This window comes from Echinops telfairi, unplaced genomic scaffold, assembly GCF_000313985.2.
Source record: "Echinops telfairi isolate 266 unplaced genomic scaffold, ASM31398v2 ScPeMD7_18;HRSCAF=68, whole genome shotgun sequence".
Classification (NCBI taxonomy): Eukaryota; Metazoa; Chordata; class Mammalia; order Afrosoricida; family Tenrecidae; genus Echinops; species Echinops telfairi.
In genome coordinates, this window is record NW_022103915.1 from 45,519,997 (window position 1) to 45,538,597 (window position 18,601).

The 18,601-nt window shown below is 46.1% G+C and overlaps 2 protein-coding genes across 3 annotated transcripts in view; one reads left to right on the plus strand and one right to left on the minus strand.

The window, feature by feature from the left end:
* MNAT1 (MNAT1 component of CDK activating kinase) overlaps positions 1–1,138 on the minus strand; it is a 203,010-nt gene extending 201,872 nt beyond the window's left edge. The window contains exon 1 of one of the 2 annotated variants that reach the window (XM_004698633.2): positions 1,034–1,138. In XM_004698633.2, the coding sequence (XP_004698690.1) occupies positions 1,034–1,122 (89 nt within the window). In that variant the 5' untranslated portion in view covers positions 1,123–1,138. Of the gene's footprint in view, positions 1–809; positions 876–1,033 lie in introns of those variants that run through there. The other variant, XM_045287823.1, reaches the window with a different exon arrangement.
* A 14,625-nt stretch (positions 1,139–15,763) lies between these two features.
* SIX4 (SIX homeobox 4) overlaps positions 15,764–18,601 on the plus strand; it is a 13,016-nt gene continuing 10,178 nt past the window's right edge. The window contains exon 1 of the mRNA XM_004698631.2: positions 15,764–16,602. Within this exon, the coding sequence (XP_004698688.1) occupies positions 15,764–16,602 (839 nt within the window). The remainder of the gene's footprint in view (positions 16,603–18,601) is intronic.

The window sequence follows — 18,601 nt, forward strand, 5'->3', positions numbered from 1 at the left end:
CTTCCTTTGCTAGGGAAGGTGAAAGAAAATAAAGATTAATTAGAAATATGGCCCAATGAATTAAGGTCATAAATTCTATCATAATAGTTACTAACACCAATCAAACAAATTGTAATTACCTAAACACCTTGTCTTCAACATGGTAGAGTATCCATCTTTTTTTTTTTTTTAATCTCTAAGAAACCTCAGAAAAACTCCAGGAATAGAACATATGCTCACCCCTGTATGGGGCCTTTCATTCCAAAGTACTTTATAGATAGGGTCTTTACTACCACAAAAATGTGGTAAGGAACCTTTTGACCAATTCCTGCATTTATTCTTCCAAGTACTCAAGGCCAATCTCCCTCTTTTCCCACCTCAAACCAGCAAAAAGAAATTCCTCGCCTCAAAAGTGGGCATTCTCAGAGTCAGACTTCCAGATTCCAATTCTAACAAGGGCTCATGAAATAAATGAGGCTGACACCGGTGCCTGCTTGCATAGGACTCTTCTGGGCATGACCAGAGATAACCCGGGATAGGACGCTTCGAGCAGTGGTGGCACAGAGTGTACGCGCAACATCTCCAAAATCAACTCCGTACAATTCGGATCGTGCCCCCTTCAGCGACGAGCCCATTGTGGAACTCCTTCAGGACAACTGAGCGCAGAGATGAACCCCTACAATCTAGAACAGCTGTATACACGCCTCGTCATTTTAACTCCTCACAGCCTTCCGCACTTTTCAAAACAGGCCATGCAAAATTAAAGACACACTCCAATACCCTACGCCACACTTTTAACCGGCGCTACGTCAGGAGCCCGTTTGGCAAACCTGAACCTGGCACGAACAGCGGAGGTTTGCATGGGCCACGGAGGAAGAACCTGCAGCCCAAAGCAGGCCAGGGTCGCTCCGCGTCAGCAGCCACAGTTCGTTTCCAGAAATGCACGCTCCCGGTCGGCGTGGTCCTCGCTCTGGTCCGAATGAACCGCCCTCGGCATCCTGAACCGAGGCCAAGCGCCTCTGAACCCACCCCCCGCCTCGCCGGGGCTACTCACAGAGTGTGTCCGCACACATTCACCATCAGCTTCAAGGACGGGTTCCGGTACTTGGTGGTCTTACATCGCGGGCACCCCTGATCGTCCATGGTGTCTCCTCCCCTACAAGCTCTCCCAGAAGGCGGCCCCCCTCGCAGCCCCCGCAGCCCGGACCCCCGGCTGGTCGCACGGCAGGCGCCCGCGGCGGCGGTCCGCGGAGAATGCGCGCCGGCCGCGGCCGGACTGCGGCGCCAAGGTTCCGCCGGCGGGGCCCGCTCCGCGCTGCGCGCCGGTCTTAGTCTTCCCCGCTTAGAAAACCACGAAAACTTTCCCAAGGAACAGGTGACCTGCAAGCCTCTTGGTCTGTGAGTTGGAACCACGTCATAGCGTTTTATGTAAGGCTTGAGTCGCAGAGATTAAACTCTAAAACAGATATTTTTATGTTCTATAAAAATATGCAACTGAAAAAAATATATATATATATATATACATCTGGAGAGCAAATGAACAAAACACTACTGAAATGAGCTCTGTAAATTAACATCATGTACTACATCATTGTGGTAATGCTAGAGCACTCGCGGACATCTCTTGTCTTTCTCTTTTTTTTTTTTAAGAACTACATGTGATTTCACGTTTCCAGCTCTCTGGTAAATGGTCTGTGGGTATTATTTTTATTTAGTTAGTGTGGGGGTTAGAAAGCATATCTTTGTGAAAATTGACTTTACAAAGCATTACCACTATCAGAAAAGGGAAATAAAACGTTTTTACAAGGCAAATTGGACAGTCTCAACTCTTGCAACCAGTCACATTTTTTTTTAATGTGCTGTACCACAATTAGGAAGGTAAATTTCATTTCATCCTATCAAAGAACATTCCCATAAATTCAAATAGCTGTGGCTGGTGTTATAACCAGTAACTAGTCATTTCTTTTGGAAAATTTGATAGCCTGTGCTTTATACTTTTCTTTTGTATCTGTATACTCAACATAAACAAAGAAAATACTGTGCATTCTTACATATGAAAAGTTTGGAAATTTGTATCTACAATTATACCCTAAATGCTATCTATTTTCACTAAGTAGCAGAATATTTATACAAATAATAAAATAATATCTGGCAAGGGTTCTGCAAAGGTGCTTACCTCAAGACTGTCAAACAAGCCTAAGAACCTCTCTCATACACATACACACACACACACACACACACACACTAAAAAAATTTTCAAAAACACTGCCCTCAAGTTAATTCTAACTCTCACAGCAGCCCTACATCCAAAGAAACAAATTCATAATGACCCTATGCGGACGTGGTATAATTGCTGCTGAGACTAAAGAACTATCTATCTACAGGAGTGGAAAGCCTATTATTTCACCTGAAGAAGGAGCCCTGGTGGCCTAGTGGTTATGGGTGGGGCTGTTAACCACAAGGTCCACAGTTAAAAACCATTCCACAGGACAAAGAAAAGGTTGTCTACTTTCATAAAGTAGACATAAAACCCACAGAGAGAGTTAGAACTTTCATAAAACCCACGGAGACAGAACTGCTCCTGTGAGGTCACTATGGGTTGAGGAGTCAGGATCGGCTCGATGGCAGTGAGTGTTGGGATTTTTTGTTTGGTTTGTTTTGGTTTGTTTTGGTCTGGTCTGGTCTGGTCTGGTTTGGTTTGGTTTAGTGGAGGAGGACTTCTGCAGCGTAGCTGGTGGTTTCAAATGGTTGACCCTGATGTTAGCAGCCCTAGGCTACCCTCTAGGCTGCTGGGGTTCCTAGAGACTCTATGGGGAAGAGTAAAACTGCTACAAGGGGTTTCGAAACCAAAGTGATAAATCTTTGCAAAAGCCGACTAATGCATAGTTCTCCTGTAAAGGGGTGGGTGAGTGCAACTGCTGACTCACCAGTTAATAGCTGAGTGGTTTATCCAACTAGTAGCGAGCGAGCGAATGTTGCTTTCCCATTCCCATCAAAGATGTTCATTTTCCCAAACACTGAAAAGGAATTACAAAAGTAGATGCAACTTTATTTCAGTAATTCCAAGATCTGAGAACAGAATCTGTGCAAATTGAAAGCCAAATTCAGACCCTTTATCAAGATTATAAAATGAACTGTGTAAATGGCTCTATCAGATAATAAACCTGTCTGTCCTATTGTAAGTGACCACATCTTATTGACTCTGTAAGACATGTAAACAAGGACTTGTTGATACTTATTGACTAGAGAAAATGATGAATGAGTGAATGATCATCAGTGATAATATAATGTGAAAATGTTTATGCCATTATTTCTCTTGTAATTACCTTCATCTAACTTAAATTCCATCTAGACAAGTGCACATGAAGAAAAGATTTTCAAGTTAATACATACAATTACTCATAGTAATTTTAACTTTTTATATTGTACTCTTTTCAGTAAAAAAAATGTTTTTTTTACTGGGGTGAACAAAATACCAAGGGGAGCAAAACAAAGAAGTCCCCGAGGAATGCTGAAAATAGACTTCAGACTTGGAGGACAGGGCTTGGCACCTCATCAGACTCAATCAGAAAGCATTCATAAGGGTCAGCAAACAGACCTGGAACTATTTCCAGGCCCTTTTCTTCTTCTTCTTCTTCTTCATCTTTGTCTTCTTCTTCGTTGATGTCTATCTATATAAGATAGGCAAGATAAGCAATCCCAAGAAGAAAACAATGAGACCTACGGCTCTAAGGAGACAGGGAAGAGCAGGAGGTGGAGGAATGAGAGTGGGGAGCCAACAAACCCAAGGAGAAGGGAACAATAAGAGATCTAAAATCGATGGCAAGAAGGGTATAGAACGCGTGGCTGGGGTTTGGTCAAAAGCAATGTATCCAAGAGGAATTACTAAGAGCTGAACGTAGGTCAAACATGATAGTGGGACAGGAGGAAAGTAAAAGGGAATACAGGAAAAAACTAGGAGGCAAAAGACATTTATAGAGGTATAAATATAGGCATGTATATATGTACCATATATACTCGTGTATAAGCCGAGTTTTTCAGCACATTTTTTAATGCAGTTTTTGTGGTAAAGTTAGGTGCCTCGGCTGATATTTGGATTGGCTTATATTCGAGTATATAACAATAGGGATATAGGTCTATATACATATATTTATATATCAAGTATATTTAAGTATCAAGGTAGCAGATGGGCATTGGGCCTCTACTCAAGTCCTCCCTCAATGCAAGAACACTTTGTTCTAATAACTTGGCATTCTGTGATGCTCACCTTCCCAACACCATTGCTGAAGTCAAAATGCATGCATAAGCAACTGTGGTGAAGAAAACTGATGGTGCCTGGCTATTAAACCATATAGCATCTGGGGCCTTAAAGGCTTGATGTTAAACAAGAGGCCATCTAGTAGGGGAGCAACAAAGCCCACATGGAAGAAGCACACCAGCCTGTGTGATCACCAGATGTCAATGGAATCAGGTACCAGGCATCAGAAGACCCAAAACAAACAATTATATCTATGGGAAGAAGGGGGGTTGGAGTGGAGACCCAAAGCCCATCTGTAGACAATTGGACATCCCCTCACAGAAAGGTCACAATGAAAGAACAAGTCAGCCAGGGTGCAGTATAGCACCGACGAAACACACAACATTCCTCTAGTTCTTTAATGTTTCCTCCCCCCACTATCATGACCCCAGTGCTATCTTACAAATCTGGCTAGACCAGAGCATGTACACTGGTACAGATAAAGCCCTCTGTACAATATTAGGAGTAGCAATACCATGAGGGTAGAGGGAAGGTGGAAGTAGAAGGGGGAGAAAGTACAATGCCCACCCCCAAGGGGGACGAACAACTGGAATGTGGGTGAAGGGAGACAGGAGATGGTGTAAAATATAAAATGATAATTTATAATTTATCAAGGGTTCACAAGAGTGGAGGGATGAGAGAGGGAAAAAAGAGGAGCTGATACCAAGGGCTCAAGTACAAAGAAAATATGTTGGTCCTGCAAGACATTCCTGTTGACAAGCCACATGGAGCTACACTGATAGAGCTAGAGCCCTGGAGCTAGAGGAGCCACATGGAGACCCCTGCCTGTGCTGAGATGCTTCCATCACCACTGGATCCAAAAGGCTTTCCTATATTTGGCATCATTGCATGTGTCCTGTGAGTCTGAAGAAGAATTTATAGACTGGTATCAGACATATGGGCTAATATCAGACTTATGGACTATTTCTGGGATGGGATGTTTTCTCAATATACAATTGCTCTTTTATATAAAGCTCTTTCTTATACATGCACACACACAAAAAGAAAATATGTTGGAAATGATGATGGCAACGTATGTACAAATGGCGACACCAAATGTTGTCCTGAAGTACAGGCCTATTATTAAAGAGATCACACTCTCTAATGCAGCGGTTCTCAACCTGTGGGTCGAGACCCCTTTGGGGATGGCACGACCCTTTCACAGGGGTCGCCTAACACCATCGGAAAACACATATTTCCAATGATCTTAGGAACCCAGACACCACTCCTTTATCCATCTCCAGGGGGGTCTGCCCACATACAGATAAGCCCACAAACGAGTATCTGGTGGGATGACATCATGGCACTAACCCCATAACATATACCCCATATAAATACAGGTATATGTGACAGGGTTGGCGCCATAATGTACCTATGCGGACCAGTCACACATGTGTAGAGAGCAGCTACTGTGTAGAAAGCAGCAGTATTGACGATAAAACAACACTTCAAGAATTACAATTACATGTTGTTTTTGTGATTAATCACTGTGCTTTAATTATGTTCAATTTGTAATAATGAAAAACATGCTGCATATTAGATATTTACCTGAGGATTCATAACAGTAGTAAAACAACAGTTATGAAGTAGCAACGAAAATAATTTTATGGTTGGGGGTCATCACAACATGAGGAACTGTATTAAAGGCTCGCAGCATTAGGAAGGTTGAGAACCACTGCTCTAATCCAACCCATTTACATGACTCCAAGTGAAGTTTTGCAGGAATATAGGGTCTTTATACTTAAAAAGAACAGGGAAGTCCTGATGAAGGAAAACATATGGTCAATGAATAAATAAAAAGTTGAGCCACTACTGTATTGAGAAGTCATCCGCTCAGTTGACATTATTAGTGTTTAATACAATCACCAGACATTCTTAATTGTGTCTTATAACAGGATACCCCAACCACACTGTGAAGTGAATTGCATTTCCCGTCTCCTAGTCTTGAGATCAAGGCAAAGAAAACAGATGGGCAAGTACTAGCAGGGAAGCCTCGTGGCAACAGCTGGTTGGACAGTATCAGATAAGTGTTAGCCATCGTGCTTAAAAAAAAAAAAAAAAAGCCCACTGCCATCGAGTCTGACTCAGTCACCTATATAGAGTTTCCAAGGCTCTAAGTCAGTGGTTCGCAACCTTCCTCATGCCGTGAGGCCCCCAACCATAAAATTATTTTCATTGCTACTTCATCACTGTCATTTTGCTACTGTTATGAATCTTCATGTAAAAATCTTATATGCATAAGGTGACCAGACGTCCCGCTTTTGGCGGGACAGTCCTGATTTTGAACAATTTTTCCTGCGTCCCATGGCATTTTTAAAAAGTCCCAATTTTTTGAAAGAATGCACGACAAGCTAGGGTATTCGGTTTTCAGCTGCCATGTGGCTATTTCACCAGGATATGAGTTTTATCAATGGTGTCCTGCTTTTGTCCCGCTTTACCAATGTTAAAATCTGGTCACATTATATATGTAGCATGTATTTTCATTGTTACGAATTGAACATAATTAGAGCATAGTGCTTAATCACAAGAACAATATGCAATTATATATTGTGAAATATTTATTTCTAGTGACAAATAAATGAAAGTTTGTCTTGAAGCATGGTGTAGCATGGGTAACAACCTTAATATAACAACAGGAAACTACATTGCTACTTTTTGGGACAGTATGCCTAAAAAGCCAGCATCAGTGCGAAGGTTGAGATAGCCTTTTTCTCACCAGATCAGCATATCTGCATGTGGGTATACCTGCCTGTAAGTGGGTATGTGTTATCTGATGGTCTTAGACTCCTATGAAAGGGTCGTTCGACCCCCCACAGGGGTTGTGACCCACCAGCGGAGAACTGCTGTTCTAAGTCTTTATGGGAGTCTCATCGTGCTCCCATTGAACCTCGTGGGTCCCTGTCATCTCCTCATTTCCCCAATGGCACTGGCACGGCTCCTGGCTGTGGAGCTAGAGGCCATAAAAATACAGTGAAACCTCAGCTGGCCAACTCAGTGCACTCCAAATTCGTGTTTAAACACCCAAAAAGTTCAAGAACTGAACATATTTCTCCCAGGAGAAATCATGGAAAACAAATCATGGGTTCTGAGGCCCCAAAGTTACACTTAAGGATTTCTTTTTCCAGGACTTTAAATCACTATGAAGACGTTTAGCCTTCTCACACATCACTGCTATCACTATCGAGGTGTTTCTGATTTTTCCAAATGAACGATAACTTTTCAACCTCCTTGACGATAACTTTTCAACCTCCTTGACGGCCTGGGTTCTTTGTTTCATGGTTTGATTTCACACCTTTGCTACATTAGCTGCTTTATCCAGGTATCACTAACTTTCTTTGGTGACGTGGGGATGATATTTTATGCAAATAAAGCTGAAGGAGGGGGCAACCCACAGAGGAACGTTTTAACCCAGTAACACAAGGACTGTAGGTTGTCTGCGCGAGAGTGGAGCTTAGACTGAAGCTCCGCCCTTTGTGTCGGCAGCAAGACCCAACTCGCAACTCACTCGCACGCCTGTAGGTTTTTTTTCCAAATCACACTTTCAGTTCAGCTATGGAGCAAATTTATGAACACTGAGCAGATTCCCCCGAACTTTGCTGACAGAGCAGTGGAAAGCCCAAGCTTTGCGCTGTTCGACAACCGAGGCTTCTCACTGCTAAGTGCTTACAGATTTGGCTTCTGACACCAAAAGAGCTGAATTCAAGTGCTGGCCTTACCATTTAGCAGCTCTCTTATGTTACCTTAGCCTTAGTTTCTTCAACTATAAAGTGAAGATCGTACTTATAAAGGTTGAAGGAGATATCTCATGGAAAATACTTCCTACATTACTAACACCAAATAAAAGGAGCCTTTGTTGTGCAGTGGATAAGCTCTTGAATGCTAATCAAAAGATGGACAGTTAAAACTCATTAGCTCAGCGTTTCTCAACCTTCCTGATGCTGGGACCCTTTAATACAGTTCTTCATGTTGTGGCGACCCCTAACCATAAAATTATTTTCGTAGCTACTTCATCACTGTAATTTTGCTACTGTGATGAATCCTCCTGTAAATATCTGATATGCGGCATGTATTTTCATTATTACAAATTGAAATTAGAGCACAGTGATTAATCACAAAAACAATATGCAATATATATTGTGAAATATTTATTTCTAATGACAAATAAATGAAAGTTTGTCTTGAAGAATGGTGTAGCATGGGTAACAATCTTAATATAACAACAGGAAGCTACATTGCTACATTTTGGGACAGTATGCATAAAAAGCCAGCATCAATGCGAAGGTTGAGATAGCTTCTTTCTCACATATATGCATGTGGGCAGACCCACCTGGAGACAGATAGAGGACCCGTGTCTCCGTTCCTAAGACCACAGGAAATATGTGTTTTCCATTGGGCTTAAGCGACCCCTGTGAAAAGGGTCATGACCCACAGGTTGAGAACTGTTGCACTAGTTGCTCCTCAGAAGAAAGGTGTAACAATCTATTTCTGTGCAGATTTACAGCATTGAAAACCCTATTGGGCAGTTCTACTCTGTCCTGTAAGGTTGATATGAGTCAGAATTGACTTGGCAACAGTGGAATTGGGTTTTTTGAACACCAAATAAGATCTGAACAACTGTTTGCCATTTATTATTAGTAGTAGTAGTATTGGTGGTGGTACTGTCATTAGCTACTATCAAGTGAGCTCTGACTCAGTGCACCTTTATATACAACAGAACAAAGTGTTACCCACTCCTGCATTGTTCTCGTAATCACTAGCGTGTTCAAGTGCATTGAAACTATTGTGCCAATTCATGTAACCAACGGTCTCCCATATCCTCATTGGCTCTCTGCTTCACCAAACATAAAATCCCTCTAGTGACGGATCCCTCCTGGTGTCCAAAGCAAGCAAGCCAGACAGTGTTCTGTTGTGATCCATACAGTTTTCATTGGCTAATTCTCAGAAGTAGCTCACCAGTCCTTTCTTCCTTAGTCTAAAAGGATCTGCTGCAACCAGTCTACCATGGATGGCCCTGCTGATGTTTGAAATATTGGTGGCATAGCTTCCAGAATCACAGCAATATTCAGGCCGCTACAGTATGAGAACCCGACAGGTGGATAGTCTATCCAGTGCCATCTAGTAGCTTCTGACTTCTAGAGAGACCCTAACGTGGGTAGTAGTAATATCTACAAGAGTCTAATGTAATGGGGATAGCCTGGGCTTAAGTCAGACAGTTTGAGCCAAATTTCATCATTTTACTTCCTTTAAAGAATGCATTTCAGAGTTGCTTCGATGGTTGATTACATAATATTAGAAAGCTACAAATAGCTCGTGAAAAAATAGAATTCTTCCACAAACATTTTGACACTCTCTTGAACATACATATATAAAGCGCCCTCAAGTAACAGGCACTCGGAAATGCATGCCATTTGTCCGGTGGCTGTCACTAACAGAATGGTCAAAAAGCTTGAGGAAGACAGTGATGGCAGTGCCATCATTCTGGTTCGTAAAGTTTGAGAGCATGCTGAAATGCAAAACCCAAAGAAGGCCACCGAACCGCAAAAACTCGCACATTTGTTAAGGCAGGTACATCACACAAGCGGACCAGTTGAACCCTTTCTTTCTCTTTCTGCATTTCATCTTCTAGCACTCCTACCTCAGGTAACAGCTGAATCTACTTCCCTGAGCCAGTTTCTCAAATTAAAACCCCCTTTTCCAGCCCCAAGAGTATGGACCCAGGTGGATGTTCTTCATCTAACGAGAACAGTTATGGTTCTGCCCCTTGAGTCAAGATAGCACACCTCCTTAAATTGGAAAGTAGCTCCTCTCCCACATGCCTATGTGGCTTTACCAGGCCTATCAATCCCAAGGCTGGTCCTCTGACCCAAGGATTAACACACGACCTGACTAGACCAATCAGAGATCTGCCTGGGGATTTTTCAAATTGCAAGTAACTCTCCTCTAATGAGACCTAGGCACTCCTGCTAACCATGATTCTGATTTCCTGAAGAAAGTCTTTTTGAAAGCCTACAACTAAGTTGATAAGAGACAGAGATCAATGAAAAGGGACAGAGGTCTTCAAGTCCAGCCAGCTGCTCTCCTGATCTTCAGATTGTTTGGTTTCATGATCCATTTCTCCTTCGCCACTTCAAGTGGGGTTACTGACTCCTAAGGAAATTCTTAACAACGAGCAACGGCACAAGTGTTGCTAAGCCTCTGAAATGACTAGAAAACTAAAACCCACTATTGCTGAGTCAATTCTGACTCATGGCAACCCTATAAGACCAAGTAGGACTGTCTTTTCAGGTTTCCATCTTAACAGGTGCAGAGAGCCTACCTAATCTTGTTTCTGCAGAGCAACTGGTGAGTTCAAACGTCAGACCTTGTAATTAACTCAATGAATGACCCACTACACCACCAGAGTAATGACTTCCACCTAAGAAATGACTACAACCTGCCATTCACTCAATCTTGACCAGTATGCTATCTCTCCACTGTTGTCCATGCAATTCACCTTGATCACTCCTTTCCCAACTACTGCCAATCAGTATCTACAGGCAAATAACTTGGTCATGGAGAGTCCCAGTTGTTGTATCCAAGGCTGCTTCCACCAGTCAGAGATGAACTCTTTCTCTCGTTCAAGTGAAAAGAGGATTCTGATTGGCTTGGACTCCATGATGACCGATTAACTGTGGCCATAATAGGAGGCACCAGTGTAGCCACTATACATGTACTGCTGTGTCCACCACAGCATGTCATTGAAAAGTCTTCATAATTTGTTTCCTTTTAAACTCATTTCCTACCACACACTTACATAAAACCCACCCTGGAGACAAACTGAATTATTCAATATTTCAGAAATATCTGTCACTTTTATGACTCCATGCTTTGCTCATTTTGTTCCCTCTGCCTCCAATGAACTTCCATTCCTGTCCTCCCATATTTTTTTCTCTTTCAAGGCCCAACTGAAAATTCACTTCCCATTGCCCTCCTCTCCTCAAGATGAGGCTCTCTCTCCTCCACACACCCATGTCTATTTTGTACTTATTTATGAATATGCTTTACGACCCCCAACTAGATTTTAAGCTTTTCAGGAACAAGGACTCCACTATATTTGCCTCTCTAACTTTTAGTATCTGATTCAATGCCTTATACTTAATCAGGACTCAATCAATGTTGACAAATGGATAAGCCTTTAGAATGGTTCACTATGTCTCATCGTCAACCATCAGTCACTAGATAACAATCCATGTATCAGTCACTAGATAACAATGGAGTGTCTTCTCTGCCTAGAAGATGACTGGGACTCTAATAGGTGCATACATTTTCTAAACTCGAAAGGACGCACCAAGATTTGGGGATAAGGGCTTGGCCTCTTTCTTTCAGACAGTCAAGGTTGGCCTTAAAAAGGGAAATCACCACTCATGGTGGCAAAAAAAAATTTTTTTATATATATTGAAGCACAAGCAAAGGGAACCTTTTTCTTTCTTTTTTTCCTGAGCAGGAATTTTCTTCAATGTACTAAAATACCAAAGGATTTTCATATTCTTATCATGATCTTCAGACTGGAGGGAAAAATAACCTAAAGAAGGAACTTGGTTTTCTGAGCCTCTTCCCTCTCACCCAATCCTAGACTCTGCTCTGTCTTCCCAAATCACTGCACAGCCTTAGACAGCCTATCACCACGGCAGACTCAGTGAGTATAAATTATAGACATAGGAAGAAGGATTTCTCAACTTCACAAACCGTCAAAAGCAGTACTCTGAGATGTATTCTAGCCCCTCTCCAACGTTCCCATTCCAACGTAGCTGGCCATGTTTGAAAAGAAGACTCCTGGTCGACTTTGGACTGCAGGCAGAATGCGCTCCAAGGCTCAGTCTACTAAAGGAATCTGGAGCCCAGTGTTGGATTTCACTTTTGATCCTACAGGGATCTTCTTTGGATCTATGGAATAGAAATGTAGATATAGACTAGTAATGTCACAGAAGGCCACTGCTGCTTCTGTCTACTCTGTTGAACTTGGTGCTCTGGAAGCAATATAGAGAAGACATGTAGAAATAAAATAAATGATTTTCCAAAGCTATGTGCTATATTTGATTGATTATAAACCTAAAGAAGACTCCAATGGTCTGACCTTGCATAGCCTCTTATAGCACAGGAGCTCCTACTTGTGCTGTTGGGTAAGCATTAGATTGTTAACTGCAGGGTCCGAGGTTCAAACCCACCAGCCACTCCTTGGGAGAAAGAGGAGGCTCTCTGCTCCTATAAAAATCTAAAGCCTCTCAAAAAAAATGCATTGCCATTGAGTCGATTCTGACTCAGCAATTCTACAGGCCAGAGTGAACTGCCCCTGTGGTTTTTCAAGACTTAACTCTTTATGGGAATAGAAAGCCTCATCTTTCTCCCATGGAGAGCTGGTAGTTTCAAAATGTTGGAGTTGATGTTGGCAGTCCACATGTAACCATCATGCCATTAGACTCCATCTATAGCTTAGGAGACACATAGGGTCACTGAGTCAGAATCTGTTCATAGGTAGTAGGTTTTGATTGGCATCCTGTAGCAAAAGGAGGAGCCCTGCCAGGACAGTGGTTAAAGTACTTAGCTACTAACCTAAAGGTTAGCAGTTCAAACCTATTAGCTGCACTATGGGACAAAGATGCCTGCTTGGCCATCTGCTTCTGAAAAGATTTACAGCCTTGGGGACCCTGGGTGACAGTTCTCTACCTATAAGGTTGAGACGAGTCAAAAGCAACTGAACAGCAATGGGTTTACAGAAAAAAGAATTCCATTAGGCATATACAAATTAAAAGTCTCCTGCTTTGCACTAATATAAGGAAGAAAATAAACATCTATTGGCATTCATTATGCACCGGGTGCTTTTGAAACGTCAACACACTTAATCCTCACAAGAAGTCTGACCACTTTTAGTAATAGTCAAGCAGCTAGGATTAAATCTTTATCTACCTAGCTGATCTCTAAATCCACATCCTTTCTACTCTACTGCACTCCGTCCTGTTTACTTTGCTCTGACAAATATGTTCTAAAATTTTAGGAAATCATATGCAATGTGATATCTTGATTGGATTGTGGAATAGAAAAAGGAAACATTGGAAAAATTGGTGAAATCTGAACAAAGTCTGTTGGTGTTAGTATTGTTGTTGCCAGGTGCCCCCGAGTCATTTCTGACACGAAGTGCCCCTCTGCACAGCAGAATGGAACATGGCGTGGTGCTGCACCATCTTCACCATTATTGCTATGGTTGAGCCCATTGTTCCAGTCACTGTGGTCAATCCATCTTGTTGAGGGGCTTCCTCTTTTTTGCTGACTCTCTACCAAGCATGGGGTCTTTTTTTAGGGACTAGCCTCTCAATCGTATCAAAAGTATAAGAAATGAAGTCCAGAGATTAATTAAGAGTAACTTACCAATGTGAACTGCTTTTTATAAATGTTCCATAATAAGGAAAGATGCTAGCATGAGAGGAGACTAGGCGGAGAGTACGTAGGAACTCTGTGCTATCTCTGTCATTTTTCAGTAAATGTAAATTCTTAAATGTACGTAATTTTCTGTAAGTAATTCTCAATGAAGTCATAAATCTCAGGCATTGTCCAGAAACTTGTTGGAAATGGATGTTTCCAATCAGTTGGAAGTATGTGGTCTTTTTGATGATTCACCAAACTCATTGTCATCTCATCAATTCCAACTCAGAGTGACCCTGTAGGGCAGGGTAGAACTGCCGCTGTGGGTTTCCAAGACTGCAACCCTTTCCATGAGTACAGAGTCTCATGTCTCGTTCTCAGAGAAGCTGATGGTTTCAAACTGCTGACCTTGCAGTTAGCAGCCCAACTTGTAACCAATACACCAGCAGGATTCCCAGGATTTCAATGATTAGGAATTTTGAATCTACCAGAGATGTCACCGCTGACTTCCTTATATTAAGACAATATTAAAACAAGCTAACTCCAGTATCAAGTGACCTCTTGTTTGACCAGCAGTAAAAGTAAACCTGTACACACACACACACACACACACACACACACACACACACAGCTCACCAAGCTGATCATGACAGCAGGTGACCGCCGCAGCTGCTTTCTAATATGCTGAAGTAGACGGCTGCCATGAGTAATTGGGAAGCCAAAAACAACAGAAGGCTACCTTGAAGTAAAGGTTAGAATGATGTCCTTAAAATGTTGGCTTTTGAGCAAGAGCACCAGTAGGCAGACCCAGAGAAGCAGAGATAGGCTCTTCCTTAAGTGAGTTAAGATCTTACACAAACAAGAAGGAATGGCTGCAAACTCCACCCCCAGGCACTTCAGCCTCAAACCAGGGGGCCATCTTCCAAGATATGCCTGGTCGTGGGAAAGGGCTGCTCATCCCGATTGATCTGGAAGACACCTGCACCTACAGATGGTGTTTCTGCCTGGAATATCATCTTCTAGTAAAAGTAGTCATACACATACATTTTACATGTTCATGTGGAAGATTTAAATTTCCATACCTTTATTTTAATCTAAAGCTTGAATTCCTTCCCCTCTATTCATCCATGAAAAAATCTATGGTTTAATAATCTCTACATGTTTAGTTACATTATTAGCAACTCCGCTGAGCTGCTTGTTCTCCAGGCAACTCAAAAGTTCTAATTGCATTTTTTAAAGGTGTTTTGGTTTGTTTTGCTTCACAGCAGGCCATTTATACAATCTGGAGGGTTTCAGGCATTTGACCCCTTTGGGTCTTTTAATTTACAGTAAATGCTTCCCCCTAGAACATCTCTTGATGCTATCTTATTAGTGACCCCTACGTATAAACCCCTGGATAGAGACATCTGGGGGGGTCGGGAGGGGCGAATGTGTGATGGTGTTGGGAAAACACCGGAGAAGCTTCTTGGAGGTTTTGTCAAGTGGATGCTGAGGGTAGTCTATTTGCTAAAGGTTTAGTCCAGGGCTGGGACACCACACCACGAATATTCTCTCTGAAATGGCAGGGCTTCTTTTTGAAAGAATCTGTTGTCCAGTTTTCAGGCCACTTTGAGTAATTTCCCGCCCAGGAGCGCAGCCTGAAAAGAATGTCGGTGTTTCCTGCAGGTAGAAGTGCCCGGGGGTCAGGAGGAGAGGGAAAGGCAAGGGGTGGAGTAGGAGGAGGGTGATCGACAGGGATACAAGCGGTGTCTCCTCCTCCCTCTCAGCGCGAAGTAGCCAATGAGGTGGCTCGGCCGGGCCGGCCCGGCCGCCTGTGCCATATAGTGTGCAGCCACCCGAGGAGTCACGTTGGGGAAACGGCCGAAAGCAGCTATCCGTTTACACTACTTTGCTCTAGCTGCTATCTTAATGGTGACTGCGTGGCCGGGGGGAAACCTGATCGGCCAGATCCAGCCGAAACCGGGAGGGAGGGAGTGGGCTTTCCGGAGGGGGGGAGGGGGAGGGAGACGCAGCAGGAGGAGTACGAGAGGGGGAAAGAAAGAGGAAAAGAGTGCGAGGGAGTGAGGGAGGGAGGAAAATAAACAACCAAAAATGTCCTCTTCCTCCCCCACCGGGCAGATTGCAAGTGCGGCGGACATCAAGCAGGAGAATGGGATGGAAAGCGCCTCGGAAGGGCAGGAGGCGCCCCGCGAAGTGGCGGGGGGCGCGGCGACGGGGCTGAGCCCCCCGGCTCCAGCCTCCTTCCCCCTGGAGCCGGGGGACGCCGCGGTGGTGGCCGCCGCCGCCAGGCTGAGCGGAGAGGAAGGGGCAGCGGCGGATCAGGTACAACTCCACTCGGAACTTGTGGGCAGGCACCACGCCGCCGCCGCCGCGCAGACCCCGCTGGCCTTCTCGCCCGACCATGTCGCCTGCGTGTGCGAGGCGCTGCAGCAGGGGGGCAACCTGGACCGCCTGGCCCGGTTCCTGTGGTCCCTGCCCCAGAGCGACCTGCTACGTGGCAACGAGAGCCTGCTGAAGGCGCGGGCGCTGGTGGCCTTCCACCAGGGCATCTACCCCGAGCTCTACAGCATCCTCGAGAGCCACAGCTTCGAGTCGGCCAACCACCCGCTGCTGCAGCAGCTCTGGTACAAGGCGCGCTACACCGAGGCCGAGCGAGCGCGCGGCCGGCCGCTGGGCGCCGTGGACAAGTACCGGCTGCGCAGGAAATTCCCCCTGCCCCGCACCATCTGGGACGGCGAGGAGACGGTGTATTGTTTCAAGGAGAAGTCGCGCAACGCGCTCAAGGAGCTCTACAAGCAGAATCGCTACCCGTCGCCCGCGGAGAAGCGGCACCTGGCCAAGATCACCGGCCTCTCGCTCACCCAGGTCAGCAACTGGTTCAAGAACCGCCGGCAGCGCGACCGGAACCCCTCGGAGACCCTGTCCAAAAGGTGAGCGCCAACTTTCCTCCTCCTCCTCCGGCCTCGCCCCCACCCCCTTCCCAGCTTTCTGTTCCTCCAAGTGCCTGCAAACATGGCGCTTACCTTCCCCACCGGCCTGGTCCGGCTGCCCACCTCTCCCTGCCCCCACCTCTCTCCCGACCCCCACCTCTTTCCTCGACCGGGGCGGGGGGCGCTGGTGGCAAGGGGCGGGGGAACCTCCTTTCTTACCCTCCCCCCCGCCCCCAAGTTTCTGGTCGCCCGCCTGTGCCCCAGTCCCCACCCCCACCTCGGCTGGTCACTGCTGCCCGGTTTCCCACCCCCATCCTGCTGCTGGCTTTGAAGTTGCCACTCTCCCCGGTTCAGGCCGAGCCAAGGGAGCGCGGGTGGGCGCCGGGAAGACGCTCGCTGCCGCCCCGGGCTGGCGCCGGCCGGGGTCTGCACCTCCACGGGGTCGCTCCCGGCCCTGCGCGCGCGCGCGCGCTCCCGAGCCCCCGGGGCTCCGCTGCCGCCACCCCCCACCCCCGTTCCCAGGCCTGCGCTGGAGGTCACTGTCGCTGCTCTGCAGGGAGGGCAGTGTGGGCAGGGGTTGGCACCGAAGGGGTCGGGGGACGTGGAGACTCGACGTGACAGAGTTAATCATTCACCCCTTCGGGGCCGCGGCAACGTGGGGTGCTGGTGCGACGCGGCCCTACTGTGTTTTGAAACCTGATTCTGAACTCCTGCGGGTCGGGTTTCCGCCGGGTTGAGGGCTGCTTCCTGGGTCTTGGCCACTGCAGAGCTGTGTGGGGTGGTGGATGGGGTCGTTTAAGGCGACCGCCAGAGAAGAGCGGGGCGCTATCAACTCAGCACCTCCTTGCGTGCCCACTCTGTCGAGTTGGTACCTTGTGATGGCAGCTTTTCCACTTTCCTGCGTTCTCCCGAGTCAGATATTGTGCGTGGTGCTGGGGCTGTTAGGTAAAGTAAGAAGGTCGGCTAAATGAGATGGTGTCTGCAGACCCTTGGGAATAGGAGATGCAATTCAAAAGTAGCTCAAGGGTTCTGCTCAGGGGAGAAACCTAGGTGAAGGTGACCACCCCGCGCACTCCTGAGCCCGCAGCGGGGCGTCGTTGGTGGCTCTTGCCAGTCCTTAGGAGGATAGGAGGAAGGCGCAGTGTCGGCGCTTTGCCTCCGGGTAACCAAAACAAAACGCGCCCCACGACGTGCATGCACCCTTCCACCCCGCGCCACCTACCCGGGTGCCGCTAGAGGCCGCGGGTCCCTGTGCTCCGAAGGCTGGGACAGAGGGTGGGGAGCCGGGCGCCGCTCGCAGGCCCCTGCAGAGCTGGGCGCTTTCTTCAGGCCTCCCCCGCCCCTAGCCAAGTTGCCTGGTTTAGTCCCCTCTCCGGATCCACCTCCCACCCAAACTCCAAGTGAGTCACCCTCACTGATGGCGACGGCAGCTCAGCCTCTGCTCGTAAATCAAAGCGCTTTCTGCGCTCTGGGCTCCCAAACCCAAATCCCGGGTAATCCCCTCCCCTTGGCTTGAAAGGAAAGCGACCGCCCGGCACTGCAGGGATGTAGGATCTTCTCTGCTGGGCCAAGTCCCACCGAGCTTCCAAACTGACTCTGCCTCACTCCTTACTCAAAACCTCCCCCAGCTGCAGACTAAATGGGAAACCTCCACGACTACTCCCACTCCGATTTGGTCTGTCCCCCAAACTGGGGTGCTGAGGGATCACAGGCCTGCCTGGAACCGTGGGACAGAGGGCGCTGGGGCAGGGGTCTGGATGGTGTGCGTTTAATAGCCCCCTAGGGCTTCCTTTGGAATCAGAACTTCTGCATATAACTGTTCTTGGGTTGAAAGTGAGTTTCCTCCAGCAAGAACAGCCACTTTGTTGAATGAGAGAGTTATCAGTCTGGTGGAGTAGAAGTGTATGAGCAGGTGAGAAAATGATCTCCTGTTAACTAACCGGCAAATAAAGCTGAACACTTCCCCCCTCCTGCTCTTTGGGCAGTTTCATCAACCCCC